Raw genomic sequence first — 20,353 nt, 5'->3', positions numbered from 1 at the left:
GGTCGGGGGTCAGCTCAGCAAACCCACTGGCTCACCCGCCTGCAGTCCTGCTCCAGCAGCCAGGACTGTACCTCCGGGCTCTCAGAACCAGAGCTGCTCTGAGTCTAAAACCCTGACAAGTTTGTGTTCTCAGGCTACAGAAGTGTTCGAACCACCCACACCCTGTGGAAACAGCGCCCCCTGCGTCACAGCAAGGGCAAAAAGACCCCACACCACTGCACAGACACACTGGTTAGGCCCATGGGGATTTACTGAGCTCCCTGTGCTCCCGTCTGTGCCAGCGGGAGGAGCTTGAGCTGGTGAGTCCCAGGAAGGGGCCAGCAGCTATCCTTCTCAGCTCGGGGTACGCAGTCCCACTCCTTTCCTCTCGCCCTTGTGACCCACATCTGGGCACACTGATAAAATCTGGATGCTCCCTCCTTTGTCACCAGTGGGAGATTCAAATCTCGCCAGGCCCTGCACTTGGTGGGAACTCTCACTCACCCCCCTCTAACCACAAGAGTCCCAAGCCAGGCTCCTGTCCTTGCTGTCAAGCCACTTGGGACCTGCTTCAGAGGCCCACCCTGCTCGCCACAGGGACCTTGATGACACAAGGACTGAACCTCCTCAAATCTTCTCGGTGGGTGGCGTCAGCAGTCTCCACAACTGAACCAAAACTTGAGTGGGCTCCACCTGCCTCTGTGGAGACCATCACAGTGGCGCCGTGAGCAGGTCTACATGATCTGACCCTGACCCCAGCCCTGGGGTCCGTCTCTCCTTCCCCCACACTGGATCACTGCCTGGCCCATGCATTCAGCCATGCTGCTCTGTTGAATCCAGCTGAGCCTCAGTTATCAATTTAGTCGACCTAAATCAGCAGTGTCTACAATTAGTTGGCATCTAGGGACAGGATTATGGGACTGGCCCTCCCTAAAGTGGCCCTGGGTTGTCTCAGCCTGAACCTATGTGTTCAAAACAAAGCTGGGAGTGACGTTAGGTTGCCCAACTGGCTGTGTCTCAACCAGACACTGGCCCCATCTATGGGGGCTCAGGGAACAGATGATGTCCTGTGCAAGACATGGGCCCGGCAGACAGTCACTTGTGAAAGAGCAGTCTTTAAGGAGGAAAAGAGAGAGCAAGGACCTGGCACCCTCTCCTGCTCTTGAGAGCTGGTGTGCGAGGCCCTGAGTGTGTGAGAGTCCTGGGTGTGTTCCAGAGAAAGGACTCACATCAGTAAAGCACCTGCCATCTCTCCCCACCCAGGTGCAGCAGCCCAGGTCTCTTGGCATCACAGATGTGGCTCTGGCTTCTTCCCAAAAGGGAGGCGGGGTGACTGCGGTGGTTGTGGTGACTGAGGCCCCTGCTGTTGCCGCTTCTTTAGCGCCCTGTAGGCCTGCACGGCCCGCTCTCTCTCCTCCCCTATGATCCGCTGTGGAGCCAGCGAGGTGGTCGGTGGCAGAGACACACCACCAGGGCTCAAAAGCATCCTCAGCATCAGCGATTTCTTGCCAGGCTAAGGAACAGAGAGATGGAGGGCTGAGGCACAGGTTCAGGAAGGAAGGGAGGTGACAAAGAACCTAGGTTGGTCCAACAGCCATATGCCCAGTGAGCACTGGGGGCCAAACAGGGCAGCTCCCTCGCCCCTGCTCACCTGGCCTCTGCTCATGCTCGCCTTGGGCCTGATGGTCAGCTCTGGCGGCTGCAGGGCGACCTCACCAAACTTCACTGTGTCTGGAGGGGCAGAGAGCATGCCTAAAGCCTGCTGTCCACACAGCCCCCATACGCCTGGCACCCAGAGCCACTGTCCACCCGCCCACTGACCCCAGGGAGACACGGGTGCCCAGCCCCACCCAGCTTGCCCCCTGGGACAGGGCTGACACAATGGATTCAGGAAGAGCTACCTCGGAGCAGCTCCTGCTCCAGCCTTTCTGCTGCCTTTTCTTCCCTTCTCTGCTGGACTTTATCCAGTCGCCGCTTCTGGAACCTGGGAAGAAAACACAGTGCTGTTGAGATTCCTAAACTCTCATTTCACTGGACTCAGGAGGAGGCAGAGGTCGCCCTTGCCTACGAGGGTTGCCCCGTGGCAGAGGCCAGGTGGCTGCCTCTGAGTCCCCACTCCTGCCACCACCCACAGCTATCCACCAGAGAGGGCTCTGAGCCCAGGAGGCCCCTCCAAAGTTCCAAGTTGGTGGTTCTCAGCAGGGGTGACTGTGCCCCCAGAGCCATCTGACAATGTCTGGAGACATTTTGGGTTGTCACAATGGGGGGTGCTCCTGGCACCTCATGAGTGGATACCAGGAATGCTGCTCAACACTCTACAGTGCACAGGACAGCCCCCATGCCAGAGAACCATCTGGCCCCAAGTGTCAATTGTGCTGCTGCATCTAAAGGGCCTCACAAAGTAGCAAATATATGTCATGGCCCTTAATGTGACCTTGGACTCTTAATGTTTAATGATGGTTTTGGAGACCACTGAGGCTTTAGACAGTATCTGGGATAGATTTTCTGTGATGTAATTTTCCTTGGCTCATATGACTATGTATCTGACAAGAATTCAAACAAAGGGAAACTCCACAAAGCTGAAAACAATCTAACTTGCACAGCTTGTAGAAAAACTTCGAATGAAAGCTTGGGTCGGTTCATCTCTAAAGTTGCAGTTAAGGCAGAAACACGTCTCAAAAAGCCCTTGTTTGTCAAAACAACCTCCCAGACCCTGCCCACAGGCTAAAGGAGGTGGCACACGGCTTCTGTCCCAGAATTCTCCGGGGCTGGGGGGTAGAAGGGGCAGGGGAACTGCAGCTGGCAGTGGGCTCCCTCCTGGTGCTGGACGCCACCCTCAGGAACCCTGCAAGGATCTCGTCCGAGCCCCCAGTGGAGGTGCCAGTATCTTCACTTTACTGACAAGGAAGCTGAGTCTGAGAGAGGTCACAGAACTTGTGCAATAAGACAGCTAAAGGCTCTCAGATCTCTTTCAGATCAGACAGGTGAAAGCCAGAAACTGATTTCTGTGGGGGCAGGCAGGATCCCCAGTGGCCAGCAGGCCCTCCTGGGAGGGCGCTGAGCCTCATCTTTTTTCTACTTCCCTATAGCAACTGACCTGGGGTGGACAGCTGGCCCTGGACTGCAGCTAGTTCTTGGACTCCCTTGATGCTTTTCCAGAGAAAGGCAAAGACACAGCTAGGCCTTCAGAGTTCCATGGGTTGGGAGCCTCCCTGAATCCCAAGGTTAAGAAGCTCTGATGTAGAGAAAAACACTTGCTAACTGACGAGGGCTGTACCTTCTTTCCACGCTTTCCCTGAATCACAGGGTTGGGTGGGGATGCCCCCTGGCAACAAGACTGTCGTTGTAGAAGACAATCATGGGACCCCACAGCCCTGCCTCCTCCAGGCCTCCAGGGCTAGACTCCAACCCCTTCCAGCACCCACTCACGCTTTTTTCCGCTCTGACTTCTCCTTCTTGGAAGCTGCCTGCGTCTCAGGCTGCCGGTCGGCCTGGTTCTTGCTGAGGAACAGCATGTGCTGGGCCTCCTGCTCCATGCGCTGGATGTAGGCCCCATTGGACTCCCACTTCCTCTGCTTGAACTTGGGGACAGCAATGTCCGGCTCCACTCCCTTTGCTTCCTTCTCCAATGTCTTTCTGAAAGCCACCCGGGCTGAGGACAAAGGGAGACCTCAGAGGAGGTGTGGCGAGAGGGGCTGGAGGCCGGGGGCGGGGTGGTCAGGCTGGTTGTCCATGCTCATTTCCCCTCCTAAGGCCACAGGAAGGGAAGACCACGCTCAAATAGGAGCAGCCCAACCACAGTGGCTAACAAGGATCTGAGATGCCCAGCTCGGGGCACCCCTAGGGGTGGGATCCCCACAGCCACTGGTAAACATCAAAGATGTCCACTGTAGCTCAGTTGAAAAAGGAAACAGGAAACAATCTAAATGTCCATCAGTAGGTGACTGGTTGAATGAATTTCCCTATGTTCATCCAGAGACTTCAATGTACAGCCATGGAAGAGAGCACAGAGGAGCTACATGTAAGGATGTGGAAAGACCTATAAAATCCCCTGGGAAGTGAAAACCCAGGACACTAAACAACGTAGAGAATGAAGGCATAGCTTTTACATCATAAATATGTGAAGATACACATAGTATTTCTCCTTCAAAGGCATACAAGACGATGAACAGTGGGATCTCTGAGGGGATGGAGCAGGGCTGGGGGGTGGGGCTGGGCCTTGCTTAATACCTTTCAGAGCTATTGGGTTCTACCAAACTTCTATCTTGTAAATAACTTAACCAAAAAAAGTGCTGATTCAATGGAGCACAGTTCAAAATGTGCCGTCTTCCAGCAGGACCAGCGTACCTCCTCTACGCCTCCCCTTCCTTGACTCTTTATTTCATTATCCCTCTGGCAGCTATAGCCCCCAATGAAAAACCTATGGTTTACAAAGAAATTATAAACAGCATTGCTGTAAAATCAGTCCCACATTTGGGAAAACAAATATGTGTATACACAAAACACAAACATGCTGGCCTCCATTCCCCACCATGCCCTGAGTGTTATCTCTGGCAGAAGTTGACAGGAGGGCACCTGGCCTGGCCTTGGGGGAGGGGTGGGAAAGGTACATTTCTCAGACAGGGTCTGATGAATTCCCCCCTTAATCTCTAGAAACCATCTACTTCTCTCCACCATTGTTTCTGCCCTCTGGTCCAAGGAACAATCATTTCTCACTTGCAAGAGCCTCACTGGCCTGCAGTGTCCACTCACACTCTCTCAATTGTTACGCAGTGACCTCTTCTCAAAGTTAATCTGAACCAACCATCCCCTCTGAAGGATCTCCATTTCTCTTGGGGGGAGAACCAACACTCCTTACACAAGGCCTCAGGGCCTCCTTTTATTTTATTTTATTTTTTAAGATTTTATTTATTTTTTCCCCCCAAAGCCCCAGTAGATAGTTGTATGTCATAGCTGCACATCCTTCTAGTTGCTGTATGTGGGACGCGGCCTCAGCATGGCCGGAGAAGCGGTGCGTCGGTGAGCGCCCGGGGTTCCGAACCCCGGCCACCAGCAGCGGAGCGCGCGCACTTAACCGCTAAGCCACGGGGCCGGCCCAGGGCCTCCTTTTAGAGCAGCACCTGAAACCACACTGCCAAGTGCTGCCAGCCACCGTTGTGGCCCTGGCAACAGTGGCCTTCAGTCAGTCCTCCGCGTGCTCCTGTACCCTCAGATCACTGGGTCTTAATGGCCCATTACATACTTGGGCAATTAAGTGGATTCGAACACACAAAGCTTTACTGCTCCCCAGCATGGCTCTGTACGTTACCCTCTTTCTTCCTCTTCTTGTTACTGACGGGGTTTTTCATCTCCTGGCGGCTCCTCATAATCTCTTTGAGCCGGAAAGGGATTTCCTGTTCATCCTGGTTCTTGGGCTTGCAATTCACTTTCTTCTCTTTGCTAGAAAGGAGAACACCGGGGTGGGACGCGTCCCACGTCCAGCATAAGCAGAATCAGAGAAACCGAAGCTAGGCCTCGAGAAAAAGACTTGGCAGGCCACCCTGGCTACTGCAGCGCGTGCAGGTCGAGGCAGCAGCGACCTCTCCTCTCACCCTCCCCCGGAGGCGGTCCTCGAACTGGGTTCTCGCAGGACGCTGGGTAAGGGGCGCTCCCATAGTCCCGGGGAGGCCCGTCGCTCCCTGACCTGGTCCACTTCGCAAAGACGGCACCCCAGGAGGCGGCAGGTGCCACAGCGGAAACTCGCTCCCGCCTGAGCTCACTGGCCGATCCTCCCACTCGCCCACGGCACTAACAGGGAGGACGCTGCCCTGCCCGGGGGAGGGGCCGGGAGAAACCCCAGGGCGGTGACACCCACCTGCGCGGCCGGGGCCACGGCGCCGAGCACTGTTTCCCCCGCTGCTGCTGCTGCTGCCGCCGGTCCTGCGGTCGCCCCAGGCTCCCATGCTCCGCCATCCCCGCGGGCATCGCCACTCGGCGCCCAGGTCTCACCATCTAACCGCCCCGCGCTCCCAAGAGAAGCCACTTCCGCCTTCCCCTACGGCCCCGCCCCACGACCGCTATATCCGCTTCCTGCGCTCAGCCCCACGCTCATCGGGGCGGCACAGCTCCCTGACGGGCCGGGATTGGCCAGCGCGGCCGCCGCTCATGGCTTGGGCGGGGCCCGGGTCTGGTGCGCGCGTGCGCCGTGGGCTGGGCCGCGATCGATGCTGCTGCGGAGCTTGGCTGGGGGAGGCAGGGCCGTGGCCGCTGCTGCCCGTGGGCCGGCAAGTACAGGCGGGGACCGGGGCGGGGGCGCTCTCGGGAGGCCAGGGACCGGAGAAGCCCTGACCACCTGGCCTCCCCGCCTCTTGGGGAGGTGGCTGCAGCCGTCGCGCCGCCGGTGGGCAGGACAGCCTGCGGGCCTCGCCTCTTGTCCGATCTGCCCTCGCCCCGCACCGCGCTCGGGGTGATAGAAGGGCCTTTCTGCCGCTGGGCAGAGCGCCGGGATAGCACCAGCCGGGTTCTCACCTCGTTCACTCGTTCTGAGTATCTGTTGAGCGCCTGCTGTGGATGAGCCCTTTGGGGAAGCCACAGTGAACAAGGAGCTGATGCTTCTTGTAAGAGGAGTTAGAGAAATAAAGTTTGGGCAGTGTCAGTGAGTGTTCACACAGAGCAGCGAAGGGGACCCGGGGACCGGGGCTGGGGAGGGAGGAGGGAGGGAAGGCTGCCTACGAGGGCTTTGGAAGATGATCTGGGAGGCCTGGGCTTCTCATGTGACCGAGGGACGCAGGAATGAAGGGGTGATGTGATTAGTCAGGATGGCCAAAGGGGAAAAGCAAGGCTGTACTGGTTAGAGAGGGAGAGGTGGCTGTGTGGCGCAGGAGCTTACAGGCTTCCACCCCTTCCCCGCCCCATTCCTGAGCACGGAGCAGAGTCATCTTAGCTGAGGGTACCAAGCTTCGCCTCAACCCACCATCTGCTGGAGTGCACACCTAGTGCCTGGCCGTGAACCCAGCACTTCTCATGAATAATATTGTGTCATGTTCATACCGACCATCATGTCCATTTTACAATGGGGAAACTGAGTCTAGAGGAGAAATAACTTGTCTAATGTCACACAGAAAATGAGGAAGCCAAGAAGGACATGGAGTCCCCTGCCAGTGACAGGAGGCCGAAATTTCCCCAGAGCTGGAGGCAGGCGAGGCCTCACCAGCTTCAGGGAGACTCATATGCTTATCTGCATTCTTAGGGGCCATGCCGACTCTCCAGCTGGGACTGGTGCCAAAGGCTTCCTAGAGGTGGCAGCATTCTTCACAGGCACCATGCCTGGATCCGAATCCGTGAAGGCTGCAGAGAGTTCGGGAAGGACCATGTGGAGGTGGGCTCCCAATCAGGTGTAGATGGCACCAGGCAATCCAAATCCTCCCTGCCTGGTGGGGGCCCCTTAGAACACCCGTACTCGCTGCCGCCTGAGCTCCAGCCCCCTACAAACTGCTGCATGAGCGGCTGTCCCAACTGCGTGTGGGTGGAGTATGCCGAGGCACTGCTGCAGCACTACCAGGACGGCGGGGAGTGGGCCCTGACCGCCCTGGAGGAGCACGTGGCTGATGAGAACCTCAAGGCTTTTCTCAGGATGGAGATCCAGCTCCGCGTGAGGAGTGGAGGCTGAGCCAGCCTGGCCAGACACCCTCACCCTGATGGGCTCCAGCCTGGCAGTTCCTTCTTGGGAAGCAACATGGCCTCCTTTATTCATGATCCCTTTATAGGGCTTGTGTCGGATGGGAATATTCCCGGAAGAGTTATTTATTGACTTTACCTGAGAATAAATAAGTTGTCTGTGGTGGTTAGACAGGAGGCTTCTGTGTTCTTGTCTGTAAGGCTCGAGTTGCTGCGTCGAAGAAAACAGGTACAGGTGGTCATCGGACGCTTACCGAACACCTACAGCCTTCACCAATCTGTGAGGGTGAAATAAACTCATTTCCTTGAATGTCCAAGTGACAGTGACCCCAGCATTGTGTCCCAGCATCCCAGAAGTCTTGCCCAAAGGTCAGCTCTGGTTACTCTCAGCATGTGGCAGAGAGAAGGCCATCTGGTCCTGTGAGGTTGCCATTGGCAAAGCCCTTGGTACGAACACCTGCAGGCAGCCTGGGAAGCACCCCATTTGTCCGGCTGCTGGGGTCCCTGGGAGACACCCTTCTACCACCAGGTAGAAGACTGCAGATCAGCTGCAGGAGCCTGAGCACTGCTTGGCCACCAGTCCTTCCAACCCACTTAGCCATGGCTCCCAAGGCAGTTGGCTGAGGCGGAAGGACGAGAAGGTCTCAGGCATTAGCCCTAGAACCAGCCTCCCGGCACCAGCCTGGTCCTTGGCTGCAGACCTGGCCACCAGACCATCGGCCCAGGTAGGACTTTATCTTAGGGCCTTCACTGCCCATCCCCATCTCCTGCTCACTCTCCTCCATGGAAAGTTTCCCACGTCATCCCCCTCCCCCTAACAACTCCAAGCTCTGATTCCAGTGGCCTGGACAGGGTGAGAGTTACATGAATTTATGCCTGTTTTTTTTTTTTTTAATATTTTATTTTATTTTACTTTTTTGCGAGGAAGATCAGCCCTGAGCTAACATCCATGCCAATCCTCCTCTTTTTGCTGAGGAAAACTGGCCCTGAGCTGATATTTGTGCCCGTCTTCCTCCACTCTGTGTGGGACGCCGCCACAGCATGGCTTGACAAACGGTGCATCGGTGCGCTCCCGGGATCCGAACCTGGGCCACCAGCAGCGGAGTGTGCGCACTTAACCGCTATGCCACAGGGCCGGCCCCTATGCCTGTTTTATCTGCTCTCATTTAAGGGAAAAGCTAAGATTGTAATATGACTTCACAAGGGATTTGAGCTGATAAACAGGCTTTCCCAGATAGGGGCCTTTAATGTAAAGCCAGCATTTCACAGAGAGAGAGAGATCCTTGGACAATAGAATAAAACCAGACAACCACAAAATGTGCTGCCGTACTAATGCCTAATAAGACACGCAGCAGTTCAGGCTGTCATCTTGGACAGCTAATGAGTGTCATTCAGCATTCAGAATTTTGGTGGGTTCGGAGAAATGTGATTAGAGTGACACATATTTATTAGATTCTATCTCAGTATCTAGTCTAACCCCATCATAGAGATTTGAAAACAGCCCGGGAAGAGAAAGATGTTCCCCACACAGAGCAGCACAACAGAGCTTGGTGTGCTCCAGGGCCCCCTGGAGTGGTTTACAGCATAGAGGGCATTTCCTCAGAGATGTAGGAAGAGGGTTTCTATATTTTCCTCAAAAATAGGGATTTACAAAAGGTCTTCTATATGTATCTGTGTATACACACGTATACATGTATCCATATACACGTGTGTATACACGTGTACATGTGTATACTTCCCACCCAGTGGATCTGACAAAATTAGTCTTATTTTAGAATTCACCAGTCATAGCAAAGGCCCATGCAGTGTGAGACATCCCCAAAGAGAAGCCACTGGCCTTGCGCCTTGCAGTGGGGCAGTCCCCCTCCTAGATGTAAACATGGCGGTTGAGGATGCCAGCACGTGTCAGCACCAAGCTTGCCGAAACTACCTTGCCAGTGTGGATTCTGTCTTTGTTCGTTTATTCATTTGTTCTTTCATTCCACAGACACTTATTGAGCATCTGAAATACTTGGCACTAGGCTAGACACTGGGATCCAGGGGAAATCTGTCTCCCATTCCACTCTGGTGTGGGAGACAGAGGTTAACACAAGAATTATCCAAATATACAATTACATGATAAGTGTGATGAAGGAAAGTTCCAGCTGCTGTGAGGTCCTTTGAAATAGGTATCCTGGTCCAGTCTGAGGAGTCACCCTGGGGAAATGATACTGGGGCAGAGCTCTGAAGTCCTAAGAGGAGGGAGCTGGGGGAAAGGGGAGAAGTATAAAAAAGACACTACACAGGGAGCAGCAGGTGCAAATATCTTGGGGTGGAAGGGGCTCATTGGAGCACAAAGAGCAAGAGAGAGGGATGAAAGGTAAGGCCAGGGGCCGGCCCTGTGGCTTAGCAGTTAAGTGTGTGTGCTCTGCTGCTGGTGGCCCAGGTTCGGATCCTGGGTGCGCACTGAGGCACTGCTTGTCAGGCCATGCTGTGGCGGCGTCCCATATAAAGTGGAGGAAGATGGGTATGGATGTTAGCCCAGGGCGAGTCTTCCTCAGCAAAAAGAGGAGGATTGGTGTGGATGTTAGCTCAGTGCTGATCTTCCTCACCAAAAAAAAAAAAAAAAGGTAAAGCCAAAGAAGTGGATAGGGGCCAGGCTACACAGGGCTTTGGGGGCCACAAAGACAGGTTCTTCAGAGGTTAGAGGACTGAAAGAGAGGGAGAGGCCCAAGACAGCAGCCAGTGCTGTTTTGTCTTCATTTCAAAGCTGAGTGGCTTCAGAAGAGAGTCCTGCCCTTCTCCGGCTGTTCATGATCACACTTCTCCTCCCTGTCCTGGCCCCATCCCTGGCTTGTCCTTCCTCCAGGCCCTTGACCACACCCGAGCCCCTTCCCTGTCCCCCAGACTCCTCTGTAGTGGTGCCTGCCCCAGGGGCCCTGACAATCTCATTAGTGTGGGGTCAGAGCACAGTCCTAATCGGCTTACCCAGAAGCGGGATAAATGCCCAGGCCGGCACCCTGCTGAGGGAGGCCTGGCCACTCACACCGTGACCCCTGAGACCTGCCCCAGTCCTGGGTGAGTAGTGACCTTCCTAGGTTGCCTTTCCTGGTGGCCACTTACCAAGGGTGTTAGCTGAGCATCTGCCCACAGGGTGGGGAGCAGGTGGGCTCTTCACCACCACACTTAGGCCTGGGTCTGTGGGGGTCCATCCACCGCCCTGTTCTTCAGGGAGGTTGCCCAGCCCATCTCTCTGCTCCTGCATGTCAAACAGTGGTACAGGCTGTCCCAAGGCCAGCAATGGTCTGGGAGCCTTGGACCACACATGCTCACCCAGCTTGAGTGGGCACCAGCCACAGGCTGGGCCGGGGCAACTCAGGCAGCAGTTTCCATGGGGACAGCATCTGGTGGTTGGAGCTCCATCAGGGCCCCAAGCTGCCCATACCAGGCCTATGGCCTGGGACTGGGGAAGGGGTCCAGCTGGGCCTATTCTATCTGGGCTGTGAGGAGTGGGTGCCATGGGGTCTGAGCAGCCAGGACCACCAGGCCTACTGCCATCCGCCTTAGACCCCATGCAGATCTGGCTCCTGAGCCCTGGTTCCTCCCAGGCTGGTGCTAGTCCTGGCACAAAGGCTGAACCTTAGGGAGGGACGGTCCATAGCAGGGTCCACCCCAATCCCAGGTGCCCTGGCACCTGCCGTGAGCCTTGCTCCCTGTGGGGCCACCTGTCCTTGCCTCCCAGTTGGTCTCAGTCCTGATGCTCTAGCAGGCCGCTGGTGGTAGCCCAAGGCTGGAGTCAGGCATCACAGCCCACAAGACGGGGTCGGGGCAAGAAAGGGGACCCAAGAGGTGGAGACTGGGGCCTCCAGTGCCAGGGGCAGTGGCTCCTGTCTGTCATGTGCTTAGCCCCAGGACCTTCTGGGCTCACAGTGGCCCCTGAGGGATTAGAGTCTCCCTCTGGTGTTAATAGGCTTAGAGGAAGCTGAGCTACCCTTGGCCAAGGTTACTGGGGCTTAGGGCATCTGGGAAGATGCTCCGGGGGGGAAGAGGGGAGGTCACCTTTTGAGGTGGGTGCAAGGACACTGGCCTCATCTGGAGCAGCTGAGACCTGCTCAGCCACGCCTGAGCCATGCAGGTGACGCTGGTGCCCAGAGTGGGCTCCAAGCACAGTGAGCTGCCAGAGGATTTACCAGCAGAGGGAAGATACTGCTCGGGGTGAGGGTTACACAGCTCAGCTGGGCATCTCATTCTGAAATGGCCCTGCTCTGCCCGGGCACCCTGCCCTCCCGTTTCTCCTGTCATTCTTCATCATCACTGGCACATTCATCATGGGCGTCAGCATACCACCATGAATGAGACCGACTGTCCCAACCCCCGTGGATTAGGAGGCAGAACGCAGGAGTAGGGGGAGACGTGAGGAGAGGGTACACTTAGGGGTCACCGAGCATTCTCATTCCCCTGCCTGGCCTTGAGTGGAGCCCCATGAGGAGCTGCTGGGGGGCTGCTGTCTGGGTCACACCGAGGGCCGGCAGGGCTGGGTCTCATGTTTTGGGGTTTTCTCTGCTCTGGTGGGTTGAGACCTCTGAGTGGGGTGGGGAGCAGGAGGGCTGACTGGGACCCCTGGCCTGGTCTGCCCCCAGCCCACCGTGTGAGGGAGTCCAGAAGCCAGAGGTCACCACAGGGTCTCTGCCAGCCTGGCCATGAACCTGGAGCTGCCTAAGGCCGAGGTCCGGTCGGCCACCAGGGTGACCGGGGGGCCCGTCACTCCCAGGAAAGGGCCCCCCAAATTTAAGCAGCGACAAACCAGGCAGTTCAAGAGCAAGCCCCCTAAGAAAGGCGTCCAAGGGTAAGCAGAGCTGGGAGAGGGGTGCCTCTGTGAGGGGGTGGAGGCCCAGCCCCAGGCTGCACAGGAGGATGGGACTGTGCTTTAGCTGGGAGGGCTGGGGAGGGGCCTCAGCCACCCTTTCCTGGCTGAGGGTGGTCCCATCGTGCTAATGGGATGGGGCAGTTCCTGAGGGCCTGAGCCCGGCGTGTCTCAGAGACCCCCACTCTCCAGCATGGGGGACAGGTGGGGCTCGGAGAGCTCCTGTCACCCTCTCTAGCTGGTATTGCCAACAGGTCTGGAAAACACCCACTCCCACCTGAGACTCAGCCACAGCCCCACCAACCGACGCGTGTCCCTGCACACATACTCACAGCCCACGTGTACACACCAGGGACATACTCCCAGACACACCATGCTCTCAGAAACCTGCACTAGAGTACACGTATGCCCTCACGTGTCCCCACACTGCTCTCTTCCTGGCCACTGTCCCTGACCGCTCTGTCCTTGCAGGTTTGGGGACGACATCCCTGGAATGGAAGGCCTGGGAACAGGTATGATGGCTGCTAGGGTCTGCCCTGGTCCCCCTTTCAACCACCGGTGTGCCCTGGCCTAGCATCCCTTGTTTTCTCAGGCCCAGGCTTATTTAGGGTGCTGCCCCCAGCCTGTCGTTCATTTTCTCCCCCAACATCAAGCTTCAGGCTCCACTGAAGTGGCGTTGTTCCCATTCGTGATTCAAACCAGGTGCTTGGAGGGGCTGGAAAAGAACGGGGAGCCCTTGCTGTCCCCCTCCCCCCAGCAGCAAGGCCCACTTTCCTCTAGCCCCTCCCTTGGGCCTGCTGTACCCACTCTTCTGGGGCAGGGTGCCCACTCCACAGCCCCCCAAAAGCTTATGGGTCCTGGGAGGAGGGCTCTACACCCAACACCTGTAGTCTCACCACTTTGGGTGTAGACAGCAGGGCCCCGAACGATGGTGGCTCCCTCCTGGACCCACTGGCCCCCTTCTCCTGCAGACATCACGGTCATCTGCCCATGGGAGGCCTTCAACCACCTGGAGCTGCACGAGCTGGCCCAGTACGGAATCATCTAGCACCCAGGGTCCCGGGACCCTGCATCCTGCTGCCCGCTCTGACTCCTGCTCAGGATTCCTGTGAAGGAGGCCCACCCCCCCGTCCAACGTGTCCAGATTGCCCAGACTGTATCTGGAGACTTGTGCAGGGCGGCTACCTCAGGCCGTTGGACGCCAGTTCCCAGGAGCCCACCATCTCCCCGAAGGACGCCCTCTTGGAGCCGGCCAGGCCCTGCTTAATTTCCAGAGACTGTGGCCCATGCTTCTCAGGCCTGCCCTCAGAGAGGGGGAACTGGACCCCAGACCCTCTCCTCTGGGGGCTGGAAAGCCAGGGAGGGCCTCCCAGGAGTGTCCCCCACACCCTAGCCCCCTGTCCTACCCATCTGGGAGTGAGAACAAGCCTCTCCCACTAGCCCTTCCCAGCAGGTGCCCTTGGGTCTGGCGTAGTGGGCGGCAGGAGTCCTGGGGGCCTGAGCGAGAGAGCAAGGCCACTCCAAACCCATCACGCCGGCAGGAGCTTGCCCTTTCCAACATTGCCCATGCTTGCTGTCCCTGTTTCAAAATAAAATTTTGTGCCCCTACTTGATTGTTTGGGGCGTGTTGTGAGTGGGGGCAGGGCCAAGAGTGTGGGTCACTTCAGCAGGAGCGTATGGATGAAGGTGCAGGGCAGTGGGGGCAGGGGGGGCCTAGCCAGGCTGAGAGGGAAGAAAACCACTCGGGCACTGAGCCTGGGCCCCTGATGGCTGGGGACACACACAGCCAGGCCAGGGCTGGGGCAAGGCAGGCAGCCCCACGCACTCCCGTGGCCAGAGCAGGCCTCACCGAGAGGGAGGGACTGGACAAGGCCCAAGAACAGCTCACGCCAGGAGGAGAGAACATCTATCCCCTCCTCACAGGCAAGGAAAAAGGTGCAGAGAGATTGGGTAACTCACCCAGTGGCCCAGCCAGCCTGTCCTTAGTGTCCATTAAAGCTGGACAGGCGCCCACTCGTGACCCGGCAATTCCACTCCTGACACCACAGCCAGGAGAAGCAGGGGCACTCTTCCACATGGAGACCTGTGCATAATTGTCCCTAGCAGTGGTCATCATCCAGAAGCCACCCAAATGCATGTCACATGGACCAGGTGCAGTAACCAGATGGTGACTCTCAGAAAGGGCCCTCAGTGATCCCATTTATGTGAAAGCCAGAAAAGGCCACACTAACCAAAGGTGATGAAGTCCAAGCAGGGGTGACCACAGGGAGAGGACGAGGAAGCCTGCTGGGGCTAGATCTTGACCTGGTGGTGGTTCCACAGGTGTTTAGATAGGTAAGAATTCCTCATGCTGCCCACTTAAGATTGGTGCAATTTACTGTATGAATGATACATCTCAGTAACATTTACTACCCCCCCCCAAAAAGCATCCTGGAGGGAGAGGCCTGGGCCTCACCCTCACCGCCACAATGGACAGGAAAGGGGGAGGTAGCCACAGAGGAGGGAAGATGCCAGGCTGTGGTGAGGAGCTGGTCTCAGGAGTGGGCCTTGAAGGTGGGGGTCGGAGGCTGGCCTCAGAGGCAGGTGGGAGGTGGGCCTCAGAGGTGGGACCTCATAGGCGAGCCCAGAGTTGGGGGCTCAGCAGCAAGGTTTCATCCAGTCCCCAAGCCATCCCATTCTCCCTGCCAGCCAGGTGGTTTTGCCTGGCACCCTATGTGGGAGGCAGACGCTGGCCAGGCAGCACCTGTTGGGGGTCGGTCTACACTTAGTCCACAGTGGCGCTTGCAAGTGAGCAGGAGTGTGAGTCGGTGGATCCAGGGGCAAAGCCTCCAAAACAGAGCAAAATCAAGCGGCCGCTAGGGACTCATTCTAGCCCGGCCTCAGGGAAACAACAGAACTGAGAAGGAAGCAGGCAGGCCGGGCCCTTGGGGATAGGGGACCCCAGGGAGCGGAGGCCCAGCAGGTGTAGGAGGCTTGGGTGTTCAAGGTTCACGTCCACAAGTACCCACACAGGTTACTCTGATGCCTTCCCTGGGAAGGGAGGGAAGGCCTGCAGCCCCAGACCCCCTCCTGGTGCCCCCCGTCTTTTGTCCCTCCTCCCAGTCATCCCCAGATGGCTTGGCAGAGGGCTGGGCATCAGGTCTGGAACTGCAGTGGACAGGCCTACCCTCCCCGTCCACTCCAGGGCTCTCTGCTGTCCCCTTGCAGCCAGCCAGGGCCAGCAGGAGCTCTGCCCCTTGGACCACCACGACCACAATCAAGTAGCCGCCCACAGCCCAGATATTCCCTCACAGCCACTGTCGGAGTGGGGGGCCACAGCCCTCCGGGTGGACCACTGTCTGAGCTGCATCCTCATCCAGGCCCAGGGCCCCAAGGCCACACTGCTCGTTGACAGAGGCTCCATCTTCCCAGGGGTTGATGCAGCAGGAGGCAGGAAGGCTGCAGGCCTGGACCCTGGGGGAGCTGCAGTTAAAGATCCTGCAGCATGCACGGGGTGTCAGGCTGGAGGGCAGTGCCCATTGTGCTGGGACCCAGTGCTGCATGGAGTGTCTCCCACCTACCTTCAAGCTTCCAGGGCCACACACACACACAGGCACACATGCATGCCCACACACTCGTGCACATGCACACATGCATGCATGCATATACACAGGCATGAATGCACACACATGCTGTGCACACACATGCACACAGGCATGCATGTACACACATGCACATATGCACATGCACACATGCTTTGCACACTCAGACACACACACAATACCCAGCTTTCTATAATTGATCCTGGCATGTGGTAGCCCTCTGCACGTGCAGGCACGTGCAATAGCTTCTTGGCTAGAAGGGCCATATTTAATGAAATGGTGGAAGGGGAGACAAGCATTGATGAGGGGTGGAAATAAGATGGCCTGGCTCGAGAGATGCTGCTGAGTTGGTTTGAGCAGCAGAGCTGGAGCAGGAGAACGTGGGTTGAGGCCCGACAGAGGCCTCCATAGTGGCCAGCGGGTCATAGCAGGGGAGTGAGGGCAGAACTGGACAGCCACAAGAGGTGGGAGGCTTGGGAGGAGCTCCCAGGACCGCCAAGGAGTGTTGCTCTAGTCACAGTCCCCAGTTGCCCTTGGCCTCCGACAGGTATCCAGGGCCCTGTGACCTGCAGTCTTGTCCCCCTCGCCCTCCCTCACAGGCACTGTCTCATCTCCCAGAAGAGTGGATCTCATAAGGCAGGGGCTTGAAGGACAGGTGGCCACAACACCACAGGGGGCTGCCACTGATCCAAGGTCACACACAGCCACCAAACAAGAACAACCCATGTGGATGCTTCTAGAGAGCCTGGCACACAGAAGGGCCCAACACATTTTAGTGACTGTTGGGTACAGATTGCTGGTTTTCAAGAGTCTCTGTGTGACTCCATCTCTCGTGGTCAGTTTCCCTTGGATACGCACACCAGGAAGGCCCAAGGGAGGGGCATATACCATCTGTTGTGGGCGTCATGCAGAGAGTAGGTGCTGCCCTGGGTGTCTGTGCACTGGGGATAGTTGACAAAACAGATATCCTCGAGCAGAATGTAAAAAATATACTGCTTTGCATGCCTGAGCAGACAGTACTTAAACACACACAGTGGAGGGAGAACTGCAGAGTTGTGGTCCGGAACGACATCCTGAATTAACCTAAAAGTTACTTTCATTTGGCATTGAGGTGTTTTGTATGATGTCTTTACCAAAGAAAACCCCCCAAAAATGACTCTCTAAGTCTGCTGGCTGAGCTTCTCCATTAACATCCCTGCGTGTCCACCTGGCTCTGGCTGGGCCCAAGTGTGTTCATGTGCATGTGTGCATACATGAGTGTGTGCCCCACTCATGTGGGGCCCGACCTCCCCTCCAGCCCCGGGGACCCTGCTGGCTCCCTCTCAGGCTCCGGCACCACAGGTTCCACTGCCAGTCCTGGTAGGAGGCGGCCCCGCAGCACTGCAGCCCGAGCTGGACTTGATCGATGAGGAAGCGCAGGTCTGCGTCGTCCTGGTAGTGGATGACGGCCACACGCAGGGCATGCTCCAGGCCATCCTGCAGTGGGCCCCAGAGGGCCACCACCAGGGCCCCCCACCACGGCCTCCAGCACCAGAAAAGCGAGAAGGCCCCCGGAGAAGCAGCGCAGCAGGCAGGCATTCTCGCAGAGGGTGCCCAGGCAACCCACCAGGCTTACTGCACTGACCACCAGCGCCCCCAGCACCAGCCCCAGCATGGGGTCTGCAGGCAGGGGGCCTCCCCAACTATGTCCCAGAGACCCCTTGATGGCCAGGCCCCAGAGCCCAATGGCCAGGGCCAGCAGGCTGAGCAGAGAGAGGAGGAAGTTGGACAAGAAGGTCAGGCACTTGAGGTAACTGCTTACCCAGGGGATGAAGGGGGCCAGGCCTCCTCTGAGGCCTCCCCCAAGGTCTCCCCCAATGCCTGCCCTCCAGGCCTGGCCCTCCTGGAGTGCTGGACCCAGGCGGCTTGAAGTGAGTGGGCTGTTCCCAGAGAGGGGTGGCTCCTGGCACCCAGCATCCTACAGAGTGAGGAGGACCAGGGAGACCTCACCATTGCCACCCTATTCATATAGACCCCTGATAATAAGCAGGGAGGAACCCTCACAGCAAGGGGTAGAGCCTACAGTGGGGAGGAAGCTGGACAGTAGAGGGGGAAGGGGTGCTCAGGGATCCTAGGTGGCTGGGACATGGGAGCCTCCAGGCTTGTCCTGCTTGGCCATGCAGCAGAGGGGACAGTGAGGGACCCAGCTCCTTTAGAACAGGGAGAGTACTATGCCCTGCAAGTCTGCGGTGGAGATTAAGCAAGGCGATTATGGGAAATGAGTGTTCCATCAAGGCACACCTCTCCCCTCTGCCCTCTGCACTTGTGTGATGAAACATGCGGTCACCAGGGGCTTTTCCACCCAGGCCAGAGGCTGGCCCAAGTGACCACCTTTTCTGCCTCTGAAACCAGTCCTGATGTCTCAGGATCCACTCGGTCAGCCCCACTAACTGAGTGCAGATGCTGTGCTGGGCCCATGGCAGTGAGGGACAGGCCAGGGCCCCGGCCACCCGGCTCCCAGGACAGGGAGAAGGGCCACCAGGAGACCAGGGCTCTGTGGGATGTAGGCGCTTCCACCTCACCCTCTAGCAGGACACTCAGCCAAGCCTGGGGGCCCCTGGCTGTACCAAGGTGAATAGTAAAGGGGTGCTGAATGTTGGGGACCTTTCCCCCCCTCAACTCCCCCACAGAGGAGTGGCTCATTGATCGGTGAGGTTTGGAGAAGCTGTGAATCCTGTTCTACTTGGCCCCTTAATGGACAATCTCAATTTCAGATCTCCCTGCCCCTTCCTCCTCACCCGACCCCCTTTCCCCGCAGGCAGGTGTGAGAGGGCCTTCTGGTCTCTCTCTGCAGGAGGAGAGGGACAGCCTGCCCCTGCCGGCCCCCGCTGGGGAGACCCACAGGCACCCAGTTCTGCTGGTGATGAAATTTGCATGGGGGAAGGATTAGGAAGCCGCTGCCCCATCTGGGCAGGGGTCCCATTCCAGTCTCGTTTACCAGGAAGAAGCCCGTCCCCTCACCCCCCACCTGTCTGACTCTGCATTGATGCTTCATTTATTCTGAACTCAGAGCAGAGGAAAGGAGGGTTATTTATCAGCCCCCTAGATGCCAACAAGTCAGTAGGAGCAGAAGGACAAGCTGCTCCCAGGTTGGGTGGACTGGGGCTGGAGAGGCCATGGGAGTGGGCGTGGGCCGGGGAGGTCGCCTTGAAGCTCCACGGTCCGGTGGGAGGGATGTTGGCCTTTAGTCCCTCCTGCACCCTGAGCCAGTGGTCTACCCAATCCCTTGTCGAGCGACCAGCACTGGGCTGAGCAAACAGGAGCAGTGGGGAAAGGGCCACAGGGGAGGTGAGAAGGCTGAGGGGCCTGGGGGGTAGGTCACAGGTGAAGGGGGACCAAGCCCTGGGTGTGCACTTTCCTCGGGGCATGGACACACCCCACACAGTGTCAAATGCAAAGACAAGGCTGGATCACATTTCAGAGTCTGAACAGGGTGCTGGGTGAGGTGAAGGCGTCTGATTGGTAAAATCCCAACCCCAATCTTAGCAGCATCTCGTGGGCGTCCACCTCCTGGCTAACCCCAGCACACAGCAAGGCTTGTGGTGGGGCTGGGGACCTGGGTGGGCGAGAACTGGGCCCAGGGGCCTCCCACGGGCCCTAGGGCCGGGGACATCTCCAACTCCAGGTGAGGCCACCAAGGCTCTGGCTTACCTGGGACAGCAGGGGGCTCCCTTCCCCCTCTTCCATCCTCCACCAGGACAGGTGCATTGGTCCCCTGCCCAGCCTCTCTGGCTGGGACACCAGGGCTGGTGCTCCTGTGTCCCTGGCCGCTCTGTGAGCTGTGAGCACCCCCAGGATGCTGCAGTCACGACAGGATCATGTGAGGAGTCACATTTTAGGGCTTAAGACAGCCTCTGCTTGCTGAGATGCAGACAATCTTTCTTCTCAAGCCCAGATTCTTGGCCTCACTCTGTGGATTCCCTGAAGTTCTGCGCAGGCACGATGTGGGTGGGGCTGTCAGGGTGCCGGCTTCATGGCCATCACTACAGGACCCCAGGGTGGGCCTCAGCCTGGCAGGCTCACGGCTGTTCCATTAGCACACCCAGGAGATCAGACCCTTGTTCACAGGAACAGTCCCGGAGACCTGCCCACAGCTAAATGCCAGTTTATTCCCCTGATTTATTCATGGTAAGAATGAGACAATATCTACTGGCCAGCTCACGTCCTTCTTGGTTTTGTGGTGCCTGGGCTCCCCCACCCTCTGAACTTTTCAGGGGCAGGATTTTGTCGTGGGCACCATTGTGCCCTAGTGCCG

At 57.5% G+C, this 20,353-nt stretch overlaps 4 protein-coding genes across 6 annotated transcripts; 2 read left to right on the top strand and 2 right to left on the bottom strand.

The window, feature by feature from the left end:
• Positions 1-809: 809 nt before the first annotated feature.
• CCDC137 (coiled-coil domain containing 137) lies at positions 810-6,000 on the bottom strand. 2 transcript variants are annotated; one of them, XM_004432959.3, is made up of 6 exons: positions 5,834-5,997; positions 5,288-5,418; positions 3,409-3,631; positions 1,881-1,963; positions 1,631-1,710; positions 1,079-1,492 (listed from the first exon to the last, which is right to left on the bottom strand). In XM_004432959.3, exons 1-6 carry the CDS (start codon positions 5,968-5,970, stop codon positions 1,268-1,270), a joined length of 879 nt encoding a protein of 292 aa, XP_004433016.2. In that variant the 5' UTR covers positions 5,971-5,997; the 3' UTR covers positions 1,079-1,267. The 2 variants fall into 2 exon arrangements, with proteins under 2 accessions (XP_087297907.1, XP_004433016.2); XM_087441781.1 differs by lacking the exon at positions 1,631-1,710 and having other exon boundaries at positions 810-1,492; positions 5,834-6,000.
• A 162-nt stretch (positions 6,001-6,162) lies between these two features.
• On the top strand, positions 6,163-7,807 carry OXLD1 (oxidoreductase like domain containing 1). 2 transcript variants are annotated; one of them, XM_014789360.2, is made up of 2 exons: positions 6,163-6,242; positions 7,208-7,807. In XM_014789360.2, the coding sequence occupies exons 1-2, from the start codon at positions 6,183-6,185 to the stop codon at positions 7,625-7,627; spliced, it is 480 nt and encodes a 159-aa protein (XP_014644846.1). In that variant the 5' UTR covers positions 6,163-6,182; the 3' UTR covers positions 7,628-7,807. The 2 variants fall into 2 exon arrangements, with proteins under 2 accessions (XP_014644846.1, XP_087297905.1); XM_087441779.1 differs by lacking the exon at positions 6,163-6,242 and adding an exon at positions 6,280-6,575.
• A 4,463-nt stretch (positions 7,808-12,270) lies between these two features.
• PDE6G (phosphodiesterase 6G) lies at positions 12,271-14,077 on the top strand. Its single transcript, XM_014789432.2, has 3 exons — positions 12,271-12,460; positions 12,950-12,990; positions 13,450-14,077. Exons 1-3 carry the CDS (start codon positions 12,315-12,317, stop codon positions 13,524-13,526), a joined length of 264 nt encoding a protein of 87 aa, XP_014644918.1. The 5' UTR covers positions 12,271-12,314; the 3' UTR covers positions 13,527-14,077.
• TSPAN10 (tetraspanin 10) lies at positions 13,660-19,785 on the bottom strand. The gene is given in 6 exon segments (XM_087441898.1): positions 13,660-13,777; positions 14,328-14,340; positions 15,645-15,955; positions 17,399-17,571; positions 17,573-18,016; positions 19,750-19,785. Coding segments are annotated over 6 exon segments (1,095 nt in total).
• Between the last annotated feature and the right edge of the window lie 568 nt (positions 19,786-20,353).

Source organism: Ceratotherium simum, chromosome 16, assembly GCF_057802395.1.
Source record: "Ceratotherium simum simum isolate JZ-2026a chromosome 16, ASM5780239v1, whole genome shotgun sequence".
In the NCBI taxonomy this organism is placed as follows: domain Eukaryota; kingdom Metazoa; phylum Chordata; class Mammalia; order Perissodactyla; family Rhinocerotidae; genus Ceratotherium; species Ceratotherium simum.
This window is presented reverse-complemented; position numbering and strand designations above follow the sequence as displayed.

Bases quoted from the DNA above. Each gene is read 5' to 3' on its own strand.
- OXLD1 (XM_014789360.2), top strand. From the start codon at position 6,183: ATGCTGCTGCGGAGCTTGGCTGGGGGAGGCAGGGCCGTGGCCGCTGCT. The intron at 6,243-7,207 runs GCAAGTACAGGC...CTGCATTCTTAG, and splicing joins CCGCTGCTGCCCGTGGGCCG to GGGCCATGCCGACTCTCCAG.
- CCDC137 (XM_087441781.1), bottom strand. From the start codon at position 5,970: ATGGTGAGACCTGGGCGCCGAGTGGCGATGCCCGCGGGGATGGCGGAG. The intron at 5,419-5,833 runs GTGGGTGTCACC...TCTCCTTTCTAG, and splicing joins CCGTGGCCCCGGCCGCGCAG to CAAAGAGAAGAAAGTGAATT. The intron at 1,964-3,408 runs GTGAGTGGGTGC...TTTTCTTCCCAG, and splicing joins AAGTCAGAGCGGAAAAAAGC to GTTCCAGAAGCGGCGACTGG.
- PDE6G (XM_014789432.2), top strand. From the start codon at position 12,315: ATGAACCTGGAGCTGCCTAAGGCCGAGGTCCGGTCGGCCACCAGGGTG. The intron at 12,461-12,949 runs GTAAGCAGAGCT...CTGTCCTTGCAG, and splicing joins CCTAAGAAAGGCGTCCAAGG to GTTTGGGGACGACATCCCTG. The intron at 12,991-13,449 runs GTATGATGGCTG...CTTCTCCTGCAG, and splicing joins AATGGAAGGCCTGGGAACAG to ACATCACGGTCATCTGCCCA.